Source organism: Carlito syrichta, unplaced genomic scaffold (genome assembly GCF_000164805.1).
Source record: "Carlito syrichta isolate Samal-C Ts95f unplaced genomic scaffold, Tarsius_syrichta-2.0.1 Scaffold127452, whole genome shotgun sequence".
NCBI classification, from domain to species: Eukaryota; Metazoa; Chordata; class Mammalia; order Primates; family Tarsiidae; genus Carlito; species Carlito syrichta.
The window spans coordinates 112398-137777 of NW_007071548.1; the positions used below are offsets into that span (position 1 = coordinate 112398).

Here is a 25380-nt window from a genome sequence, read left to right on the forward strand (position 1 = left end):
TTATTCTCTTGCTTGTTCAAGTCTTGTGCTCAAATCTTCATAGCAGACAGACTTTCCCTGTCCAGCCCTTAAACAGAAGCTCCCCAATACTATATCCTGCTGCTGTATTTTTTTCTTCATAAGACTAATCCCCAGTAATAAATACTGAAGGTTACATGTTGATTTATCATTTCCTCCACAAGAATGTAAGGTCTGTCAGGTGGGCAGCACACGATAGTACGCGGTGTGTATTTACTGGTTTAAATCATCCTTGGTAACAGGAAATTACTAGAAACAACTTCAGTGTTCTGCTCTGAAGAGTGTGTTAAGTTAAATATCGTATATTCAGGCCAGATGCAGTGGCTTAAACCTGCAATCCCAGCACTTTGGGAGGCCGAGGCAAGAGGATTGCCTGAGCCCACGGTTTCAAGACCAGCCTGGGCAACATGGTGAGACCTTGTCTCTACAATAAATTAAAAAAAAAAAAAATTAACCAGGCGTGGTAGCTCATGCCTGCAGCCCTCCCCCCACAGAGGTAACCACTATTACTAGCTTTTTTCTGATCTTTATAGAAGTATTCAGTACATATGCAAGCTTTCTTCAAGATATATGTTCAATGCATATACATGCTTAGGTTTTCCCTTTTTACACAAAGAGCATATTTTAAGCAATGCTAAACCTAACTTGGTCCACTTAACATAGCTAAGTGATAGACCCATAAAAAAATACAGAAATCTACTTTTTTATATTTATTTATTGAGTCAGAATCTCATTCTGTCGCCCAGGCTGGAGTGCAGTGGCATGATCACAGCTACCACAGCCTTGAGCCACTGGGCTCAGATGATCCTTCCACCTCATCTTTCAGAGTACCTGGAAATACAGGCATGCACCACCACACTTGGCTAATTTTTTTGATTTATTGTAGAGATATAAGTTTCACCATGTTGCCTGGACTGGTCTCAAACTCCTGGGCTCACCAAAATATTGGGGTTATCAGTGTGAGTTGTCATGCCCAGCCAGAAATCTATTTTTTTAACAGCTGGATTTTCAATTATATGGATGTAAGGTTTTTGTTTTTGTTTTTGTTTTTGTTTTTTAGTTGGAGTCTCACTCTATCGCCCAGGCTGGAGTGCAGTGGCACACTCACAGTTACCCCAGTGTCGACCCCCCAGTCTCAGGCGATTCTTCTGCTTCAGCCATTCAAGTAGCTGGAACTACAGGCACGTGCTACTATGCCTGACTAAATTTTTTATTTATTGTAGGGACGAGGTCTTACCATGTTGTCAGGCTCGTCTCGAACCTGCAGACTCAGGCAATCCTCTTGCCTCAGCCTCCCGAAGTGCTGGGATTATAGGCTTGAGCCACCGTGCCCGGCCTATAAGAAAGACTTTCTTAACTGTATGTTCTTTAATTCCTTTAAATACATTCGCTTGTTTAGTTTTTTTCAATAACAGTTGTTCCACACATATTCCAATATTTGGAATGCCTAAGATATGGAGAACCTAACTATTAGATGAATGCAAATATTTGCTTGAAAAGAAGGTGCCATGCCTGGGCTGTTTCACACAAATGGGCACCTTTTTGGATGAATTTTATTTTTTAAAATGTTGATTATTACATCAAAATTAAAAGAGATGATGTTGTTACAATTGTCTAAATTGTGCCAGACATTTTTGATCCAAGACTAATGCCTTGTGTGGATGGCTGAGTAAAAACAAGCCTTGAAAGCAAATAGTTTTAAATCAGAGACCTCAAAATTAACGTGACTAATGGCTGACTGTGTACATGCCAGGATTATCCACAATGCCTCAGGTTCCACAACAAACTCTGGATACTGTCATGAGCCTGGGAAGAAACCTATGCCTACTATTTATATAAACTTATTACAGTCTAATAGTTGCATAATTCATGTTTACTTTTCAACTTACCTGAAATTTTAACATGTAGTATCACCAAAAACACTTAGCTTACTTGGTTTGTACTTGGGTTGTACTGCTAGTCTTATCTCTAAATTATTAATAGATAGCATAGTTATTAGCCTTGCCATATTTTTGTCTTCTCCTTAATATAACCTAGGAGGTATACTCTACCTCTTTCTAGAAGCTTATCTCACCATCTCCTCTAAGCTCATTCAATTCCAGCCCTTGAACTTGAGCTCTAGGCCATATTGCTTGCTGTGCCCTCTGCTTGAAAGACTGTCCCTACCCCAGGCCTCACATTAATTTTCAGCTTGTGAAAATGGCCTTCCATGACCACAGTGAGCCACCCTGTAATCTCTATCATGTGGCCCTCTTTGTTTCCTGTCACCTGACTTTAATTCTAGGGGTTTCATCCATTTTCTTGTTTATTGTTCAGCTCTTCGAAAATCTTAGCTTGATAAAAAGCAGAATATTATCATTCTCATCCTTTTAGAGACCTGTATATCTTCATGACCTATTGGCACATAATAGTACATGGTCAAAAATATTTTTTCTAGCCTGGTGTGGTGATATGAGCATGTCACCCCAGCTACTCAGGAGGCTGAAGTGGAAGGATCGCTTGAACCCAGGAGTTTGAGGCTACAGTGAGCTATGGTCATCACATCACTTTATGCCAGCCTGGGTGACAGAGCAAGACTCATCTCTTAAAAAAAAAAAAAGATACTGTTGGACAACCCTTTTGGGTCCCCTCCCACTGGGGGAGCTTTTCTGTCCTCTCAATAAATCCTCCTTTAAAAAAATATATTGTTGAAAAAATAGATTGGGATCCAGGGTTTCCTTGAAGACCAGCTCTGTGCTTTGCCATGTCTCTTTCCCCATGGTATTAATTAAACATAACTTCACTCATAACACCCCCATGAATTTTTTTATGGACCAAAAGATTATGAAGCCTGGTGGGTAGCATAATTGAGCAAGCATTAGTAAAATGCCTACCCATGCTCCTTCTTGTTCTCAAATCTACCTTATTTTAGTAGAGTTGATCACAGCCCATAACAGTTTACAGGTCAAAAAAGGAAAATCATCAGGAAACTTGAAGGCATTGATGTGTTTTTAGAAAGTTTACTGATTTTTAAAAAAATCATTCCTGGAAACATAATGTGTTTTTGCACAGCAGATTGATAATATAGATATAAGGTAAGCACTGTAACTATTTTCCAAATAGCTCTCTTATTTGGAGAAAAAAATAAGAAAGCATTTGTTCCTATACAGAAGGGCCCTGCTAGAACAAAAATGCAGAGAGAAAATGATGACATCTTCTAATAGTATTAGAATGTATACTTGTCCTCACAAAGTACCACCTGTGTCTGGTTCTGCCCTGAGACCATCCATGATTCCTAGATGTTCCAGTGAAATGTAGGAAGAGGAACAATAAGAGGTTTTCTCGGTAGCCATTTGATATCTATCAGATATAGAAAAGGAAGTCAGCATTGTATGAAATGAATGACCATCTGAGTATGATCAGGCCAGGTTCTCTGTTAAGGTGTTAAGGATTTGTTAAAGAAGTGGGATTCAGCCACTGCTTTGTTAAACTCTGGTGTGTCCACATGGCTCTTTGTGCTATGGATACCATGTTTCCTACCTTTGGCCTCTTCCCCTACCTTGGGGAGGTTAATCTTCTCTCTCTTCTCTCTCTCTAATTTACTTTCTAAATAAACTATATTTTCTAATCTAAAAAAAAAAAAAAAAGAGCAGTGGGATTCATTACTTTGAAGCTCAGTGCAGCTTTCTTTATTAGAGACAATGACTAGGTCCAGGTATCACTTAGGCTGGGTCTGGTTCAAGGATCCTTATAACAGTTTCACAGTGAGTATGGGATTTATACAAAGGTACAAAACTCCTGTGACTGATGTTGGACCCTTATGGGGCTAATGGAGAAAGCTGCATGGACAGCAGAAAGTCAGTGAGGTGTTGGTAGTAGGTGCAGTGGCAGAAGAGACACAGGGCCTCACACAGCGTAGGACACAAGTCCAAGTCATGAAATGGATCCTTTCCTTGAGACTGTCACATTGAATTAATGTCAGGCCTTGATTCTGTCATGTTATGTGGTTCCAGGTATGAACATTTGAATGCCTGAGACCATGAGACTACAGCTCTCAAAACCATGCTTCACTCATATGACCATCTAGAAAGACCTTTTTTTGAAACTCCACATCTAATATATCTGGCATCTCTTTCTTTAGATCATCATTGTGGATGGTTGTTTCATGACATTGTTATGGCTCCTGGTAGCTTCTTCCAAGAAGAATGATGAAGCAACAGGAATTCTTTTGGAAATATAATCCTATTGCATTCTTTGTAGACGAAACAGATTATCTTTAAGTCAACTGGATTTGTTAATAAACAGGTGAACACTGAAAATAGCCTCATGAAATAGAGTAACACTTTAAGGTTAAGCCTTCTTAGCATGTGCCCTTTTAAGGGCGAAGTTGCATACATTTTTGTTTCTTTACTTCTGATATTATAGCCATTGCCTTATTACTAGAGGGTAAAATTTTCCAATTTAACACGGGCTTGATTTTTATACATTTATTCATTCAACGTTTATTATTCATGAACAAGGCTCAGTTTTGCATGTGCATGTATGCACATGTTGGGTGTTACTGTACTTCAAGGAGGTTTTAAATACTTTGGAGATTTTAGGCTATATTCAGAAAGATGACATACATCACTGTAAAAAGGTGTTACTCAACAATGTAAAGATATACCCAAAGACTGGTGGAAAATGCTACTGTTTTATGATCCTTAAGAGAGAGGTATATTTAGAGATGGGCTTCTTTTTAAAATGCACATGCTCAGCTGGGCTCGGTGGCTCAGCCTGTCATCCCAGCACTTTGGGAGGCCGAGGTGAGTGGATTGCCTGAGCCTGCAGTTTCAAGACCAGCCTGGACAACTTGGTGAGACCTCACCTCTACAATAAATCAAAAAAATTAACTAGGCGTGGTAGCACGTGCCTGTAGTTTCAGCTACTTGGAAGGTTGAGGCGGGAGTATCACTGGAGCCCAGCTGGTCGACACTGGGGTGGCCATGAATATACCACTGCACTTCAGCCTGGGTGACCGAGTGAGACTCCAACTCAAAAAAAAAAAAATGCACTTGCTTTGCATACCGAATAGAGGAGCATGTTATACTGGTAGAGATTCATTTTGTTGAATTACTCAAATTGGGAGTATTTTGTATGCATGATTGTAATAGAGGATGGGATACAAATGCTCGTTAATTATCATCCAACAACACACATTTATTTAGTAAGTCTGGTAGTCTAGGCATTGCTAGACACTTCTTAAAATTATAAATCAGGCCAGGCACAGTGACTCAAGCCTGTAAGCCCAGCACTTTGGGTGGCCGAGGCAAGAGGATCACCTAAGCTCAGGGGTTTGAGACCAGCCTGGGCAACTTGATGAGACCTCATCACTACACTATATCAAAAAATTTAGTCGGGTGTGGTAGCACACGCCTACCAGCTACTTGGAAGGCTGAAGCGGAAGCATTGCCTGAGCCTAAGCAGGTTGACGCTGGGGTAGATATGAGTGTGCCACTGCACTGCAGCCTGGGCGACAGAGTGAGACTCTGACTAAAAAATATATATACATATATAAATAAGTCAGATTATCACATCCTTATTTTAAGTACTGCCGTGGTTTTTCACTGCCTTTTCCATAACATCTGAACTTCTGGCTGAGGTCTCCAAGACCCAGCATCATCTGACTCCACGCAACTTTTCAATCCATTTCATGCCGTCCCTACATCACAAGGCACAATCCCATCATGCTGGCCTCTTGTGCTTTGGGGTCTTTGCCTTTACTTTCTTTCCTCTGCCTGGGACACTTTTTTCTACCCCAGTCTTTACTTCGTGGTCTTCTTATCCTTCTAGTCTCAGCTTAAATGTTACATCATCAGAGTTCCCCCTGGATCAGCTAAGTAAAGTATCTTCCATCCTGTGATGCTCTCTCTAACATTACCAGATATAGTTTGGTATAAGCAATTAACACCATTCATTTTCTTTCTTTATGCATTTACAGTGTTCATCATTCCCCCACCATCTGGACTGTGAGTTTCACAAAGGCAGGGTAACTCTTCTTACTTGCTGTATCTTGAGAACTTGGTACAGGATATGGAACATGATCCACTCTGTGTAATGATTTGTTGAGTGAGTAGATGAATGAAAGATATTTAGATAGGTGCAATTTGCAATGATCCTCACAGACATACACAGTGAAAGTATGACATTGAACATTGTCTATCAGAGGCGAAAGATAATGCTGACTCATAAACTTGAAAGAAGCAGAGAAGAGAGTTTGGAAAGACAGATGGTAATCAGACATGTAGAAAAAGAACCCTGGGACTACAATGTCATGAATGCCAAAGAAAGATGATGTTTATAGTGGGAGGGAAAGTTGGCACTGCCCAAAGTTTCAGAAGGTCCAAAGAAAATGAGCATTAAGAATAGTACTCTGAATTTTTATCAGTGGTATGTGAAAGGGTCATTTCTGTAGATGGATGAGAATGTGAGATTCCTTGGGCTAACCAAGGATCTAGTAGCCCTGAGCATTAATTAGAGTAAAATAAAGAAATAAGTAAGAGGATAATAGAGAGAAAAATGAGATTCATGAATACCATGGAGACATGCAGGTGTTGTTCCAGATCACCACAATAAAATGAATATGATAATAAAGTGAATCACACAAATTTGGGAGCTTCCAAGTACATATACAATTTTTGTTTGCACTCTATTGTAGTAAGTGTATGGTAGCATTATATCTAAAAAAAAAATGTACATACTGAAATTAATACTTTATTGTTAAAAAGTTCAAATAATCATCTGAGTCTTCAGTGAGTTGTAATCCTTTTTGCTGGTGGAAGGTTTTTGCCTCACTGTTCCTTCCTACTAATTTATCAGGATAGTGCTTGCTGAAGGTTGGGGTAGTTGCGGCAATTTCTTAAAATAAGATGACACTGAAGTATGCTGCTTTGATTGACTCTTCCTTTCATAAAAGATTTTTCTGTACCATGTGATGCTGTTTGATAGACTATTACCCACAGTAGACCTTTCAAAATTGGAGTCCATTCTCTCAGACCCTGCTACTGCTTTATCAACTAAGTTTATGTGATATTGTCAATCCTATTCTGTCATTTCAACAGTGTTCACAGCATCTTCACCAAGAGGTGACTCTCTCTCAATAAACCACTTTCTTTGCTAATCCATAAGAAGCACCTCTTCCTCTACTCCAGTTTTCTCATGAGATGACACAGCAATTCAGTCACATCCTCAGGTTCCCCCTCTAATTCTAGTTCTCTTGCTATTTCTACCACATCTGCAGTTTCTTCCTTCACTGAAGTCTTAAACCCCTCAAAGTTATTCTTGAGAGTTGGAATTAACTTCTTCCAAATTCCTGTTAATGTTTCTATTTTGATCTTCTCCTATAAATCATGAATGTTCTTAACACATTCACAGTTGACAAATTTTTCACTTTCCTAATACTGCGATCAGGTGAAAATTTAAAAAAATCTGAAGCTGGTTGCCAAAACTTCGTCATTAAGCACAAATGAAACGGTCATTTCTAAATTGTCACCTTTTTCACAATGCAGCTGAAAGTGGCAGACATATCTATTATTTGCCTCAGATACCTCCCTGACTAGCATTCCAAACTTTGTATTTTTATTTGGATTATATAGATTTGAATTATATAGGTTTTTTTCATTTACATTGCATCATTATATCACTTCCATAAATAAGTTCACTGGATTCACCTTTGACCTCGGAAATCTCATCAGCGTATACTTCTTCATTTTCCATAATTATGGTAAATTATTATTATTATTATTTTTGAGTTGGAGTTTCACACCATTGCCCAGGCTGTAGTGCAGTATACCCATGGCCACCCCAGCGTCGACCTGCTGGACTCAGGCAATACTTCTGCCTCAGCCTTCCAAGTAGCCAGAATGACAGGCATGTGCTACTACTCCCAGCTACTTTTTTATTTATTGTAGCAATGAGGTCTCACCCAGTTGCCCGGGCTGGTCTCGAACCTGCAGGCTCAGGCAGTCCACTCGCCTCGGCCTCCCAAAGTGCTAGGATTACAGGCTAAGCCACTGAGCCCAGCCACAAATAAGTTTCTTAAATAATAAAACTTGAAAGTTGAAATTTCTCCTTGATCCATGGGCTGCAGAATGGATGTTGTGTTAGCAGGTGTGAAAACAACATTTCTCTCCTTGTATATCTTCATCAGTGTTCTTGGGTGAGCAAATGCAGTGTCAGTAAGCAATAATATTTTGAAATCTTTTTTTTCTGAGCAGTAGGTCTCAACAGTGGACTTGAAATAGTAAACCAGGCCGGGTGTGGTGGCTCAAGCCTGTAATCCCAGCACTTTGGGAGACTGAGGTGAGGGGATTGCCTGAGACAATGGGTTTGAGAAAACCTGGGCAACTTGAGAACTCATCTCTACAATAAATAAAAAAATTACCCAGGCGTGGTTGCATGCACCTGTAGTTCTGGCTACTTAGAAGGATCACCAGAGCCCAGCAGGTTGATGCTGGGTGTCCATGAGCATGCCACTGCACTCCAGCCTAAGCGATGGAGTGAGACTTCAATCCCAAAAAAACCCCCAAAATAGTAAATCATGCTGTAAACAGATGTGCTATCATCCAGACTTTGTTGTTCCATTTCTAGTACATAGGTAGAGTAGGTTTAGCATCATTCTTCAGTGCCCTAGGTATTTTGAAATGGTAAATGAGCATTGACTTCAGCTTAAAGTCACCAGCTGTATTAGCCCCTATTGAGAGCCTGCCTGTCTTTTGAAGCCAGGCATTGACTTCTTCTATAGCTGTGAAAGTCTCAGATGGCATCTTCCTTCAACAGAAGGCAGTTTTATCTACATAGAAAATATGATGTGTAATGTGATCACATTCATCAATTATCCTAACTCGATCTTCTGGATAACTTGCTATAGCTTCTCTATTAGCACTTGCTGCTTTACCTTGCACTTCCTATGTTACAGAGACTGCTTATTTCCTTGAACATTACGAACCAGCCTCTGCTAGCTTCCAACTTTTCTTCTGCAGCTCCCTCACCTTTTTTCGACCTTCATAGAATTGAAGGGAGTTAGTACTTTGCTCTGGATTAGGATTCCGCATAAAGAAGTGTTGTGGCTGGTTTGGTCTTCTGACCAGAACACATAGACTTTCTCCATATCACCAATAAGGCTGTTTCACTTTCTTGTCCTTCATGTGTTTCCTGGAGTAGCACTTTTAATTTCCTTCAAGGACTTTTTCTTTCATTCACAACTTGGCTAAGTGGTGCAAGAAGCCTAGCTTTCAGTCTGTCTAGGCTTTCAATATGCCTTTCTGACTAAGCTTAATAATGTAGAGCTTTTGATTTAAGGTAAGAGAAGTGACTCTTCATTTCACTTGAATCCTTGGAGACCATTATAATAATAACCCTATTAATGAACCAAACTTCAATATTGTTGTGTCTCAGGAAATAGGAAGGCCTCAAAAGAGGGAAAAAGACAGGGAAATGGCAGTCAGAACTGTGGAACAGTAAGAACACACACAACATTTATCAATTAAGTTTGTCATCTTATATGGGCAGGGTTTGTGGCACTCCAAAACAATTATAACAGTAGCATCAAAGATCGCTGATTATAGATCACCAAAACAGATGCAATATTTCAAACTTTTTCATTATTATTATAAGAATTACCAAACTGTGACACAGAAAAGAAACATGGAGCATATTGTGTTATTTATAAACCTGCAATTTGTAAATAACACAATATCTGTGAAGCACAATAAAGTAAATACAATAAAGCGACGTATGCCTGTATTTCTTTTTCATGACAATAAAGATTTCTACATATTTAATGGCCAAGGCACCAAAGGCTACAAAGAGCATAAGATTAAATATAGTACTGTACCTACTATATGGCTTGGTAGTATTAACTATTCTGTAACAATATTTCAATAATAATAATAATAACTGCCTTGTAATGTGCTATGGTTTGTTTGACCGTGCCAAAACTCATGTTGAAATTTGATCCTTTTTCTGATAGTGTTGGGAGGTGGGGCTTAGTGGGAAGTGTTTGGGTCATGGGGGTGGATTCCTCCTGAACAGATTAATGTACTCCCATGATGATGAGTTCTTGGTCTCAAGGGAATGGATTTGTTTTGTGAAAGTGAGTTGTTAAAGAGTCTGTGTTCCTCACTCTTGCTTCTTATCTTGCTGACTGATCTCTTTGCAAGTTTCCCTTTTACTTTCCTCTATGAGTTGAGGCAGTCTGAGGCTCTCACCAGAGGCAGATCCCTGATCTTGAACTTTTCAGCCATCAGAATCATAAGCCAAATAGACCTCTGGTGAAATATGTATGTATATATGCTATATAAACATTAAATACATTAAAACTTAATACATATCATAATTATGTGTAATATATACCATAAACATATGTATAAAAATATAAATAACATAAAATACATGTAATATATGTTTATAATATATAAATTATAATGTATAATTTATAATATATACATTAACATAACCTATCCTGTCTTGGGCATTCTATTATAGTAACACTAAACAAACCAAAGCATAAATTTAGCTGGGCACAGTAGTTTGGCCTGTAATCCCAACACTTTGGGAGGCCGAGGCAAGAGGATTGCCTGAGCCTGGGGTTTCAAGATTGGCCTGGGCAACCTGGTGAGACCTCATCTCTACAATAAATCAAAAAATAAGCCGGGTGTGGTAATGGGTGCCTGTAGTTCCAGCTTCTTGGAAGGCTGAGGTGGAAGAATCGCCTAAGCCCAACAGGTCGAGGCTGTGATGGTTGTGAGCATGCCACTGCACTCCAGCCTGAGCGACAGAGTGAGACTCCAACTCAAAAACAAACAAACAAACAAACAAACAAAAAAACGAAACAAAACTTAAGTTTTACATTAGTATATGACAATTTTTAGAAGAGGATCTGGTAAGTAGTAAGTGCTCAACAATCGTGTTAATAAGTTATTATCATTATTATTTTTCACAATTAATCAAAGCAGGAGGGCAATAAAATGCCCAGATTCCTTTGAAAATAAATTTTAAAATATCCTACTAAACAAGAATAGTGGAAAGGAAAGTTCCAGGATAGGAGTGTGAAGGATGATAAAAGTATGTATTTAGGGAGACAAGTGGGAGGAAGATAGGCAATCCAGGTGTCCATCTCTATGCTGGGTCTAAATTTGTGTTTTTGGTTTTTTGGGGGGGTTTGTTTGTTTGTTTGTGTGTTTTGAGTTGGAGTCCCATTCTGGCGCCTAGGCTGGAGTGCAGTGGCACACTGACAGTCATCCCAGCATCTACCTCCTTGGCTCTGGTGATCCTTCTGCCTTAGCCTTCCAAGTAGCCAGAGCTACAGGCGATTGCTACCACGCCCAGCTAATTTTTTTTATTTTATTGTAGAGATGAGATTTCACCATGTTGCCCAAGCTGGTCTCCAACCCATGGGCTCAGGCAGTCCTCTTTCCTTGGCCTCCCAAAGTACTAGGATTATAGACTTGAGCCACTGCACCCAGCCTAAATTTGTATTTTCCAAGCATGGTTTCTGGGCCACTTGTATCAGAGTCAATTTTAGTGCTTGTTGAAAATACAGGTCCCCTGGAATGCAGGACTTGCTGAATCAGACTCTCTTGTTATGAGGTCCAAGACTCTGTCTTTATTCAGTTTTCCAGGGTGGTTCTTTGCATTTTAAAGTCTGAAAACCACTCCCAGTAGAACATAAATAATTGTACCTTCCATTGAGTTCAGCTTGGTAGTCATGTCTGGGGTGGTGCTACATTGAGGAGTCTACATTGGTAGTCATGTCTTGGTGTATGCTCAGAGTCCTTTATGGGAGCGACCAGAGTAGGATTTGTGAGTTTTGTAAGGCTTAAAATTCATACAATTTGGAGACTTGTTTTCAGAAAAAAAATTTGGAATGCAAACTGACTTAAAGACATGAGTATGTATTTAGAGTGAGAGAGGAAATTAAATTAAGTGTTTTGTGTGTTTGTTTTTTGTTTTTTTGAACTGGAGTCTCACTCTGTCGTGTAGACTGGGCTCCGGCAATTCTTCTGCCTCAACCTTCCAAGTAGCCAGAATACAGGCTTGTGCTATCATGCCCTGCTAATTTTTGATTTATTGTAGAGATGAAGTCTCGCCAAGTTGCCTGGGTGGATCTCGAACCCACGAGCTCAGGCAATTCACTCGCCTTGCCCTCCCAAAATGCTGAGATTACAGGCTGAGCTCCTGAGCCCGGCCAAAAGTTTGAAAAGGTGACATCGGCTGGGTGCGGTGGCTCAAGCCTGTAATCCTAGAACTTTGGGAGGCCGAGGTGAGAGGATTGTCTGAGCCCAGGGATTCGAGACCAGCCTGAGCAACTTGGTGAGGCCTTGTCTCTACAATAAATCAAAAAATTATCCAGGTATAGTATTGCACACCTGTAGTTCTGGGTACTTGGAAGGCTGGGGTGGAAGGATCGCCTGAGCCCAGCAAGTCAAGACTGCGGTGGCTGTAAGCGAGCCACTGCACTCCAGCCTGGGCGATGGAGTGAGACTCCAATTCAAAAAACAAGGTGACATTGCACAGTTTAGAATAATATTGTTAATAATCGACTGTCTCACATCCTACTTCTTTACTTTTTAGTTGCATAGCCTTCTATAGCCTCTTAATATGACAGCTATTGACCACTATTATTTTCTGCATAGAAAAGTAATTAGTAGAAAAATATAGTAGAAAAATAATTATCTTCTTTTGCAATTTTGACAGAACTTTTACTTTTTATTATTTTTATTTATTTTTATTTTTTGAGTCAAGATCTCATTCTGTTGCCCAGACTGGATTGTAGAGGCATGATCATGGCTCACTGCAGCCTTAACCTCCTCAACTCAGGCAATCCTTCTGCCTTGGCCTCCCAAGTAGCTGAGGCTACAGGTGCATGCTAATATGCCCAACTAATTCAGAACTTTTAAAATATTGTTGGTTGTGATATATAAGGCACACAACTTGACATAGAGAAACACATTGTGTGCATAACCTGTAAACACATTTCGATTATTTTTTTTCCATGATTACCATGAAAAAAGAAAGCATATGTGTAGTATTTATAATTTTATATACTGAATTGAGTATATATGTTTTTTCCTTTTCAGCCAGAGTCTCACTCTGTCACCCAGGCTGGAGTGCAGTGACATGCTCACAGCCACCACAGCCTTTACTTACTGGGTTCAGGAGATCCTTCTACCTCAGCCTTCCAGGTAATTGGAACTACAGGTGTGCACCACCATACCTGGCTATTTTTTGATTTATTGTAGAGACAAAGTCTCACCATGTTGCTCAAGCTTGTCTCAAACCCCTGAGGTCAGGCAATCTTGTCTCTGCCTCCTAAAGTGCTGGGATTACAGATTCGAGCCCCTGCACCCGGCTGGAGTAGATTCTTGACAGTAGAGAATTCCTGTTTTGGCTAGGCATCAATTAGAGTTGAATTCTACACCTGAAATTGTGCATACCTGATGATTATAAAAACAACTTTCCACTGACTTCTGGCTCCTCTGCTAACCACATATTACTGGTGCTGGCATTTGCACGTCACATTTACATTGTAATGTGTCTTTTGGTCCTGTTCTTCATGTCACCATGCTTGGCGAGTTGGTGCCATGGGTGAAGGAGTATTCTTGGAAGACATGCCTATACCAGGAGAGCCTGCAATCATGTACCTCTACATGGAAGGGTTGCAAACCCTATAAGTATCATCTACTGCATCCAAACTATATGAGCCCTGATTCAACGGCCTCTTAGTTCTCTAAAATGCATGTAAATCTTCCAAAGCCACCCAACATGAGTGGTAATCAGAGTCAAAAAGACAGGGTTTAGCTAGTTGCAATTAAAACATCTTTTTTCAGTTAAAAAAAGAAAATGTATGACCATGATAAAACCTCTCCAAAGGCCTTAAAGGGACTTGCCCAAGTAAGGGCTTAAGACTTTAATTTCTGGCCAGGTTTGTTGGCTCAGCCTGTAATCCCAGCATTTTGGGAGGCTGAAGTGAGTGGACTGCCTGAGCCCACAGGTTTGAGATCAGCCTGGGCAACTTAGTGAGACCTCGTAGGTACTACTTGTCTCTACAATAAGTAAAAAATTAGCTGGGCATGGTAGTGCATGCCTGTAGTTCCAGCTGCTTGGAAGGCTGAGAACTGAAGAATCGCCTGAGCCCAGCAGGTTGACGCTGAGTTGGCAATGAGCGTGCCACTGCACTCCAGCCTGGGCAACGGAGTGAAACTCTAACTCAAAAAAAAAATTAAGTACTTTTGCCTAGGTGCCATCTCTGTGATTGTTATTTAATTAACCAGAGTGTAGATTTTGTGGTGGTTGTTTTTGTTCTCTGGGAGCACAGGGTCTCCTGTCACTTTGGCCAAAGTACAGTGATATGATCGTGGCTCACTGCAACCTCAGTCTCCTGTGCTCAAGTAATCTTCCCACCTCAGCCTTCTGAGGAGCTTTGAACATAGGCATGAGCCACCACACATGGCTAATTTTTTAAATTCTTTTTTAAGAGACGATGTCTCACTATGCTTCCCATGCTGTTCTCAAACTCCTGGTGTCAAGCAATCTTCCTGCCTTGGCTTCCCAAAATACTGGGATCATAGGTCTGAGCAAACACGTCCAGTCAAATTAAGATTTTTTTTGACAACTCCACAAGTGACGCTGATATGCATCCAGGACTGAGAAACTCTAGTCAAGATAATCACTACATTCTGCCAAATTCTAACAATCTGTGTATGAGAAAGATCACAAGCATGATACCCATATCCTTATCTTCTTATAAATATTTATTAAATATGTCATTTTCATTTTATAGCTGAGTTATGTAATGACATCATTGGTTGTGGTAAACGACAGAGAAAAGGCAACTTAATGTAGTGACAGCATCACTAACTTCTGTATCCTTAAGTGTAAAGAGTTTCTCATTGGTCGTCAGGTCTATAGAATAGTCGATTCTTGTCCTTGACCTTGTCCTACCACAAAATCTGTAGCCCTGTGCAAATGGGTTGATGTCTCTAATCCTAATTTGGCTCACTCATAAAATTAGTTGATTGAAATCAAAGGAGCTTGCATGCGTGATTCTAAGATTCTGTGATCATTTCCTTAATTCACAGAATATGATTTAATGGAATATAAAGGCCTGACTTCCTTCAGTCTTATGAAACAGTCTGCTAGGCCAGGCTCAGTGGCTCAACCTGTAATCCCAGCACTTTGGGAGGTCAAGGCGAGTGAACTGCCTGAGCGCGTGGGTTTGAGACCAGTCTGAGCAACTTGGTGAGACCTCATCTCTACAATAAATCAAAAATAGCCAGACACGGTTGCATGTGCCTGTAGTTCCAGCTACTTGGAATACTGAGGCGGAAGGATTGCCTGAGCCCAGCAGGTCGACACTGGGTTGACAGTGAGCATGCTACTGCACTTCAACCTGAGCGACGGAGTGGGACTCAACTCAAAAAAAAGTCTGCTCACTTTTATTTGCTCTAATGTATAAAAAGGCCAGTGATGGATGACTTTTGTTGTGTTTCCATCTTCTTACAACCCATCCCTGTATCACAGAAGAATTGTCAGAAGCTGAAATGTAAAACTGAGATCGTCTTATAGCATAAAGTTCACTGCTTGGCTGGAACCCAGTGCTTTGGGAAACTGACGTGGAAATTTGCAAGTATACAAACAAGAACTCCCCCAAGGTGTTTGGCTTGGGCTTTTGTATACCCCTAGACAGCAGCCGACCTAGTAGCAGATGGGAAGTCATTCATGTGGTCATCATGTATGCATTTTTTTTCATTCGTTCATTCCACACACATTTTCTGACATATCCTAGTATTAGGTGCTGATTTCGGCACCAGGGTAATGTTTAGAGTGAACCAGATGCCATGTAGGTCTTCATGAAGCATTTTAGTTGACCATGAGGAAAAATCCACTCAGTTTTTCAAATGGAATTCCACTGATGCCTAACAGCCGTGAGTTCTCTGGGGGATTTTTAGATTTTATGTGTACATTTTGATGATTATCTAAAAACCATAAAATAATCATATTCTGAACCATCTGGAAGAAGACTTAATAACCAAGCGTGATTTTAGGGCTCGCATTTTGGTTTGTCATTATGGTCACTTTGGCACCCCATATCACTAATTTAATTGCTATTGGCTAAGAAGAAAATAAACAGAGCAGGCCTTATCTGTAGGGAAAATGCCGTATGGCTGCATGAGGGCCAAATGAAGTAAAAATGCCAAAATAATGGTTATGCAGTTATCTGAATAGAGAAAGGCAGTAGGGGTCCTGCTGTCACATGTCTCATAGCAGAGTTTTCTGAGCTGTACTCAGAAGACCGCATGCCAGAGTCCCTGGGGTCACGTGTATGCAATTTAGTTTTCACCAAATCATCATCCATCATAGTATTCTATCATTTTCTATTTTGAGTATGCATTTTGTAAGTTTTATTTATATTTAATTTTAAAATTTGTTTTGGTTTTAGAATTTTATAGAAGTCATTATCTAGATCTGTGTTGGTACCTAATTAGTAATGCTAGTATAAAGATAATTTGTGTCAACAGCAGGCATTTGGTAAAGCTTTCTCATTTTAAAAGAGATCAACACATTGCTTTATAATATATTGACAAATATTTTTCTAACTTTTCTTACCCTACTGTGATCAGTGTTTAACTAGTTCAGCCTCTCATTAGCCCTCAAAACTGCTGGAAGGGATGTTCACATCTTACTTGACTTCAATTCTCTTTTATGTTCCTTTTTTTTTTTTTTTTTTTTTTTTGAGTTGGAGTCTCACTCTGTTGCCCAGGCTGGAGTGCAGTGGCACAATCATGGCCACCCCAGCATCGACCTGCCGGGCTCTGGTGATCCTTCCACCTCCGCCTTCCAAGTAGCCCGAACTACAGGCGCGTGCTACCATGCACAACTAATTTTTTGATTTATTGTAGAGACGAGGTCTTGCCAAGTTGCCCAGGCTGTTCTCGAACCCAGGGGCTCAGGCAGTCCCTTCACCTCGGCCTCCCAAAGTGCTGGGATTATAGGCTTTATAGTTCTTAAATGAGCTGATTGTTAACAATTAAAATTGCCTAACTCACAAGGACTAGCTCTGAGGGTACTTAGGTGTCTGCTGGACTATCACTTGTTGAAAATTCCCGAATCAAGTGAGACTTGAGTTGTGTTTTCACTAAGACTTCTTTAAAATCTGAAATAGAGGAAAGGTCAAAACTTTTACATTGGCCACTGTCTGGTACTACAGAATGATTACATTTGAGATTTTTTTTAACCTTTCCCAAATAAATTTTTCCTGAATAATATTTTTATACTACCAAGATGAACTGCTGCAGTGAATTTATTTTCTCAGTGTAATTCTAAATTTTACCTTCAGGCCTTTGATAGGTCTTTGAGGGTCTCCCTCACAAAGATGTTGGAATTCTGAGTCATTTGGAAAATGGCTTCCCAGGAGTCTCTTCCCCCCCAGTGTATGTGTGAATGTGTCCATCTCAGTGTACGTCAGAAGAGATGGCTGTGTAAAACCAGAGGGCTCAAGCAGGCGTCCAGAAGAGCCTCTTTTGTCCAGCGGAAGCAGATTTTTAGAGTTGTCAGGAGGGTGTAAACGTCCAGACAGCAGCCAGCCATATCTCTTCATCAGTTGATTTTTTTTTTTCCTTTTTTTTTTTTTTTTCTTCTCTCAGCAGTTTAATGTGAGTGCTTCTCTCTCGCCTCGTTTATTTCAGATGCCTCAGGAACAGTATACTCACCACCGGAGCGCCATGCCTGGCTCTGAGGGGCCACAGGTATACAAGGTGGGGATTTACGGCTGGCGGAAAAGATGCCTGTATTTCTTTGTTCTTTTCCTCATGATTTTAATACTGGTGAACTTGGCCATGACCATCTGGATCCTCAAAGTCATGAACTTCACAATTGTAAGTAAAACCATCCAGGTTTGTTTAGCTCCTGTTCAGGGAAGGGGAGCATGAGGCGAGATGATTTAAAAATGTGGAAAAGTGATGGCAGTGGGTAGGATTTGAGATATCCTACCACCTCGCGTTTCAGTGAAAAAGCATTTCTGTTCAGATCCAGGGTGGGCGTCGACTTCTATCTCATCTCAGTTCTTCAGGGACTGGTAATCCAATTTAGAGGTGCTTCCCTCCTTAAGGATTCCTTGTATGCTTTCCTTCCATTGTAATAACTGTGTTTCTGTAGCCTGTAGCTTTGAGCACTTGGAGTAAATAACACAGGAAGAAATATGGGATCAATTCACAGCATTAAGTTTTCTCCCATTTTAGTAGTGGTTATAAAAGCTTTTGTGAGGTAGGGGGATGAAACCTCTTGGTAAATTTAGACTTTGAGCATTACCTAAGGATTTTAACTGTCTGTATACACCCAATTGTCATTCCCTCTGGCTAATTAAGAATTTCCTCAGCGCTTTTTATTTGGGGGGGCAGGAAGGGGACAGTCCTCTTTACAGCAGCATAAGTAAGATGAAAATGAGAGATATGTAGTTGTGTTCCATTTTTTTAAGAACTTGCCTTTATGCTTCTTATAACAAATTCCTACTGTTAGCGCTTAAGGTCCCCACACAGACTGGGCATTGAGTGTTGAAGTTCACATGAAAAGAAAATCCTGGCAAAAATGAATTCTGAATTTATTCTGAGGTTTTGTACCTAGAGATTCTGGTCTATACTAGCAAGATGAGTCATTGAGCTTAACAAGGTGATAGCGGTAGCAGTCTGCTCTGAGAATGCTTTCCGTTCTTGTTCTGATGTCAAAATAAGTCATCAGATTGGCAATGGAAACGAGTCCTGTTGGATAAAGAAAACAACCATAACAGAATTAACAGTAAAGTTTTCATGTGAAAATCCCAAATATGAGAGTGGATATTTACCTTTTCTGACCTATATGAAGTTCGTTTTTACCCTTGACGCGCCCAGTGTGTAGTCATCCTCCCTTTGCTTGGGCAACATGTTCTGCTTGGCCTGCTTTCTCTGTCTTCTCTGCTTGGTAAAACCCCTCTTGATGCTCCTGCAGCTCCTTTCATGTTGCTCTAATTATACTTATCACTTCAGATAATTTTACTTGTGTTTCCCAGGCAGACTGAACTTCGAAAAGGACAAGGCCTGTTTCTTTTCTGTGTGTGTCTTCATCCGTCACTCATGGCGGGACTTGCTGGTGCTTGACTTAATTAGGACTCCATAAACCAAGGTTACAGATACGGCTTCAGGCCTCAGAACGGCTCACTTTATAATACTTGTGGTTAAAGCTAGAAAGCTATCTAATCAAAAAAGTACCTTGATGTTACAGATTTCTATAACATCAAGGTTATAGAACTATAAGGAGGAAAGAGTTTAATTCTTTTGGAAAAGACAAAAATTACTCAATTGCAATAGTAACTTTGGAAAATCTACAAGTCAATTTCTTGGTGGGGGCGGGTGGTCTAAGATAATATGTTCTAGAGTATCAGACCATATGAGTTTCTGTCTCTGGATTGGATTCAGTCAATATTTTTTGAACTTGAACTTTCTCCCATCCAAGTACTAACCAGGTCTGACCCTGCTTTGCTTCCAAAATCAGATGAGATCGGACACATTCAGGGTAGTATGGCTACAGACTGAACTTGGACTTTCTTTATAGACAAGCACAATTCAGAGGAGTGTTCAAGCAGAGGAATGCAATCATATTTGCATTCTAGAGAGCTTGCATAGATGAGAAAGCAATAGAAATAGAAAAGTTTCTTAGCTGAGGTCTCTGAAAGGTGCCCTGCCTGGATCTGTTTGGTTTTATGTCCAAAGGACCACAATTGCCATCTGTTAGTGTGCATGTTCTGTGATGTTCTTAATTTGTATTTCAAACCCTTGTAAAGTAGGAAAACTTTTGATTGTAATATTAAACAGGAGAAGACTGAAGCTAGGGCAATAGGATGGAAAGTAAAGATTCAAAAGACATTTAAAATATGAATTACACCTTGACTTCTGGCCAGATAGAGAGTTAAGGGATCAGAGACATTTTGGAAGATGCTCAGTTTTTGGGTGGAGAGATAGTTGAGTCATGGGGTCTAAAAAACAAGATACAATTTATTACCTTTAGACTAGAACATGCTGGGACTAAAGTCTCCCATATAATCTCCTATTGAGGCTAATTTGCATAACCCCCCATTTTTGTGATTTTTTTACTGAGTATGTCATTAATTTAATATAGAACCTGAAAGATCTGGGGGCAAAGGGGATGGGAAATGTGAGCTCAGACCTTGATAACTGTGATATTATACAAATATGGCTTCTAGAGTATGTTTTCTCTGGCAAGCTTAATAAAGGTATATGTAAATGTATATTGAGTACCACTTATATGACATTAAGGTAATAATCTATATGAAATCAGCTCTTTCCTGTAGTTAAAAAAATTGATTGCCAGAGTTGAGAGTCCTTAAAGCTTTACCAAACCAAGTACTTACTGAGGTAAGAATAATGCTGTTATTAGCCATAATTGGTGCTTTATACCACTAATGCATTTGAGCAAATAGAACTGAAGTGTTAGAAAATTGGTCTTGCCCTGCAAGTTAAAAGTGTATTTTCCATCAATCACAGTACAAAACATATTCTTTCAGAATTATAATTCTATTGCACAAATAATAATTTACCGTCAGTGAAGATCTTTGGAAAACAAGGTATTAAGCAATGTGATATTGAAAAAAAAAAAAAGCCCCCAAATTATGAGACAGCAGTTAAGCATTTTATACAGAGATTTTAAAATACCATTAATAGGAAAAAGTGACTATTTTGTATGCTTGGATTGTTCAATAATTTGGGATTTGGAAAAGCTCAAACTCTAATCAAACCCCCGAGTAATAACGAACCAAGTGAGTGATGTCATCTGGAAGTGTTTCTAAAGACTTGAAGATGTGTCCAAGATTGAATATCTGGAATCTTACTTTGTTGTCAGACTTGCATTCTGGGCTATCCCCAAGGACATATGTTGGAAAAACCCTCCAGGATAGCAATCTGGACAAACATACAACCAAGTTTTCTTTGTCTCAGAGGTAAATCAGAAGAAAAAGTATTTTGCTTTTCTCTGCTCTTAGCAGAATATTCTGATATTCATTACTAGGCAGGAGATCAAGATGACAATATGGGGGACATATCTCTTCAATTTCCCCCTACATTGAAGAGTATGCAATTTACTTATACTATAAACATCCACAAATTGGCCTTAGTTTATCACACACTGTGCTGTACAAGGGAACTGATATTTATTGTCTCTTCTGTGCTAGTTACTGTGCATGGCTCTAAAAATCTCTCTTAATTTTCAAGGCTGGGTGTTGTGGTTGGGAGGATAGCTTGAGCCCAGGAATTTGAGACCAGCCTGGGCAACATAGTGAGGCCTTGTATCTACAAAAAACAAACAAACAAAAAAATTAGCCAGGCGTGGTGGTTCAAGCCTATAGTCCCAGCACTATGGGAGGTGAGGGCATTTCCTGAGCCCACAGGTTTGAGACCAGTCTGGGCAACTTGCTGAGACCTCATTTCTACAGTAAATCAAAAAATTAGCCAGGTGTGATGGCACACACCTGTAGTCCCAGCTACTTGGAAGGCTGAAGTGGAAGGATCACCAGAGTCCAGCAGGTCGAGACTGCAGTAGCCATGAGCATGCCACTGCACTCCAGCCTGGGTGACAGAGTGAGACTCCAGCTCAAAAAAAAAACCACACACACACACACACACAACATTCTGAGTGTGGTGATATGCGCCTATAGTCCCAGCTATTTGGGAGACTGAGGTAGAAGGATGGCTTGAGCCCAGGAGGTCAAGGCTACAGTGGGCCATGACTGTGCCATAGCACTCCAGACTGGGTGACAGAGTGAGACTCTGAATCAAAAAAAATAAAAAAAAACTCTACATATTAGGTATTACTATTCCCACTGTACTGAATGAAAATCCAAGGCTCAGAGAAGTTGAGTGATTTCCTGAAAAACACATAGCTGGTAAATGAAGAGACAATGCTCGACTTCATAGCCCAACCTTTCTACTATGCTGTACCTCCTCCTGCAAATTGCTATAATGATCCAGCTCTTCAACAACATTCTGAAGCTGGCAAAATGGCGTTTTACCTTTGTTGCCTACCCTGTGCCATAAGTCACAGATTCCTTTTCATTGGAGGTGCTGAGTGCCATTTTCTGTTTAGGGTGGTTCTCGGGTCATTCCTAATGTTCTGTTTTTATCTCACTTCACCTTTCACTGTAGCTGAGACCCCCTCCCTGCACTGTCTCCTCCTTTGTTTTGTCCCCTTGTTGTATTAATGTAAGCATGTACTAGAAACTTAAGAAGATCGACTCATGGGTTGGTGTGAAGACTCAGTGAGTTCATTCGTGTCAAACATTCTAAATGGCACGTGATACATGGAAAGACTCAGTGTTGATGACAGAAAAGTCATGAGAGACCCTGTGTGACAGTACAGTAGTTCAGGGCTCCGACAGTAGAGACAGATGCGGTTAGTATATTCTGGGTTCTGCTATTTACTGTGTAAACTTTGATAAGTTTTTCAACCTCTCTGTGCTGCCGTTTCCTAAGAGTATAATAATACCTGCCACATAATTTTGTTGGGAAGTTTAGAGGAGGTGATGGATGTAAATGTTGAGAGCTCAGCACATAGTAAGCACTTTAGAGATGTGTTTGTTGTCATCATTAATTTCAGACTGATTCTATGCCAGGCACTAAACTTCTACAGTTTGCAACTATTATCTGATTTAATCATTATCCAGGTAGGTACTATATTGATGCCAACTTTACAAGGGAGAGAGAGGCTCAGTAACTTGATTTGAAATCACACAGCTATAAAGCGTCCAGGCAGAGATGTGCATCCGAGGAGTCTGACTCTGGAGCCTGGTTTATTAGCTAGTTTGCCATATAACGGGGCTGTGTAGAAAGTTCTAGCCTGAGTGTCAGAGACTGGACTTTGTAGAAAGCCCTAGCCTGACTGGCCATGAACTATCTCACCCTCCTCCTCTGGAAGCCAGGGTAGAACTGAATGCATTGGACCGGGTGTGTTCTGAGGCATCTTCCTATGATTTTTCCTGTTGGCATTTCCCTTGGCTGCATGAAATCTTATTCTATAGAGGGCTGTTGCTTCTGCCAATGCAGTCTAGCAGCCCAATCCAAATAACCTGGCCTCAAAGACCTTCCAAAAATACGGCAGCATTGATCATCTCCACAATCATTCAGCACAAGTGGTTATTGAGTGGCAAAACTAAAAAGACTTAAGAGTTGTCAATAGGTGGCATGGTCCCTGACCCCAATGCCTGTAAAATTAGATGAAATAGGCACCTTAGGAGTCACTGAATCAGACATCCCTATTTTACAGATGATGGAACCGAAGTGAATATCAAGGTTTTCTGACCCAACTTTAGTACCCCAGCTGCCCTGGGAATTTTTTGGGTGCAGGGGTTATGCACTCTTCATTTTTGTAGCCCTGCTCAGTGCTGGCTACACAGTAGGCCTTCAGGATGTTCTAGTTCACTGCAAATGACCATTTTGCAAATCACCCCTATGAGAGAATGGGTGAAGGGTCTGATCAGTGCCGGTCGCGTCACATGGTAGATCCTCAGTAAATCAGAGCTACCTGTGACTGTGTTATATAGACCTTCTGACTTCCATTCTTCTTTGCATTCATTAAAATTACAAAATCCAATCCCTGTCACTTGTGATCATGTAAGAAATGAATTTCCACTTGTTTAATAAAAACTCACACAGAACCTCATAATGTTTTCATATGATGTTTCTAAAAATGCCACGAGGTAGGCACCATTATTATCCACATTTTACAGATGAGGAAGCAGAGGCTCCCAGAAGTGCAGTAACTTGCCCAAGGTCACACAGTCAGTCAACGATAAGGCTGGGTGGGTTGCAGGGAGTGTGGCCCTAGGGCCACTACTCTTCATTGGTGCGTGATGCTGCCCATTTTCCAAGGGCTATTTTTCACAAAGACAAATTGAATTTGTTCAGTGCAATGTCTAAAACATGATTTATTTACCCTAAAGTAAGATAAAGATCCACAGAGGGTCAGAAGAAGGCATTCTAATACTTGTAAATTGGACACATTGTAAAACAGTAAAAGCCAGAGAGAATGGCCAGCGAGTTCCATAGCTCCGGACACTGACACATGATCTATTTGGGGAAGGCTCAAGGAACTGCAACCTAGTTAAACTAACTCAAGTCTGGGAGACTGAGGATACAAGTGCAGTGGAAAGGGGACAGGGGTCTTGTGGGAATTCAAGGCACACATGGGACCAAGAGCACTGTCAGGGACCAAGACCTCTCTGGGATGCCCTTCTTTTGACTTTCTTGGACTAGACAGTATCAGTCTTGCCATGGAAGACTTATTTCTCTTTGCAGATCAAGTCCCTCAATTCTTTCTGTGCTACTGATGAATTCCCTGTTTATTCATGTTTTCTGCTTTCTTGCAACTTCAGCCTGAATCTGCCTTTGCCCTTCCCTATAGAATGATCTTTCGCTGTGAGTCCCCACTTCTACCTGTTCTAGTTTCTTGCTGTTATTACCAAAGCATTAGGGGTTTAGTTAGGGTCCCATTGCTCCTAACACAAGAGGCCAATCACTGAGACCATGAATTTTGCCAGGAAATAAGTCTTTTTATTTGAGTGATATCAGCCAAGGGGAATCAGAGATTCCATCTCAAATCCTTCTCCCTGCCCCATTGAAGTCAAGAGTTTATATAGCGGGACAGGACTATAGAAAACAGGTAATGGGTAAGGGTAAGGAAGGGGAGTTGGTAAACAGGGGGGATCCAGCCTCTCATTTTCTGAATGCAGTGATCTGTTGAGTTTCAGTTTCTTAATACTTTAAAGCCTAAGGATTGGTTTCTTGAGAAAGGAACTCAGGTAAAACAAATGTAAGTTTTAAGCCTAAAGATCAGGTGGCTGATTTTCTATGTTTTTTTAAAAAGTTGTAACCGTTTGCTTTAGGTGGAGGTTAGGCTGCCTTCGTTATTACTCAGGTGAAATCCAGAAAGGGAACTATATTGGCCCTGCAGATTTTGCACATCACATTGTAGTTTGCTTTCATGCCCATAGATGCAATCAGATGCCCCATCTGCTGTAGCCTGGGAAGGCAGAGTCACATGGTTTTCAGAGTTCGGCTACTTGAGCAGCTGATCCGGACTCCTTTCTTATAAGAGAGGTCAGAATTCACTTGAAAGCCATACCCACATTTGATCTATCAGCGTTGCTCCCCTCCTATTTTTTTTTAAATTCTAAGATAAAGTTTATTAGAGAAAGAAGAGAGAAAAGAAAGGGAGACATGCCAGAGCTGGTATGGGCGAAAGAAACCACAGCATTGACCTTTTTAAGATTTTTTCCTCTTTACATTTATTCTCTTAAGTCCTCCC

The 25380-nt window shown here is 40.4% G+C and overlaps 1 protein-coding gene across 1 annotated transcript in view; it reads left to right on the plus strand.

The window, feature by feature from the left end:
• Positions 1-25380, plus strand: part of SGCD (sarcoglycan delta) — a 347112-nt gene that overhangs the window by 11234 nt on the left and 310498 nt on the right. The window contains exon 2 of the mRNA XM_021707942.1: positions 17724-17912. Within this exon, the coding sequence (XP_021563617.1) occupies positions 17724-17912 (189 nt within the window). The remainder of the gene's footprint in view (positions 1-17723; positions 17913-25380) is intronic.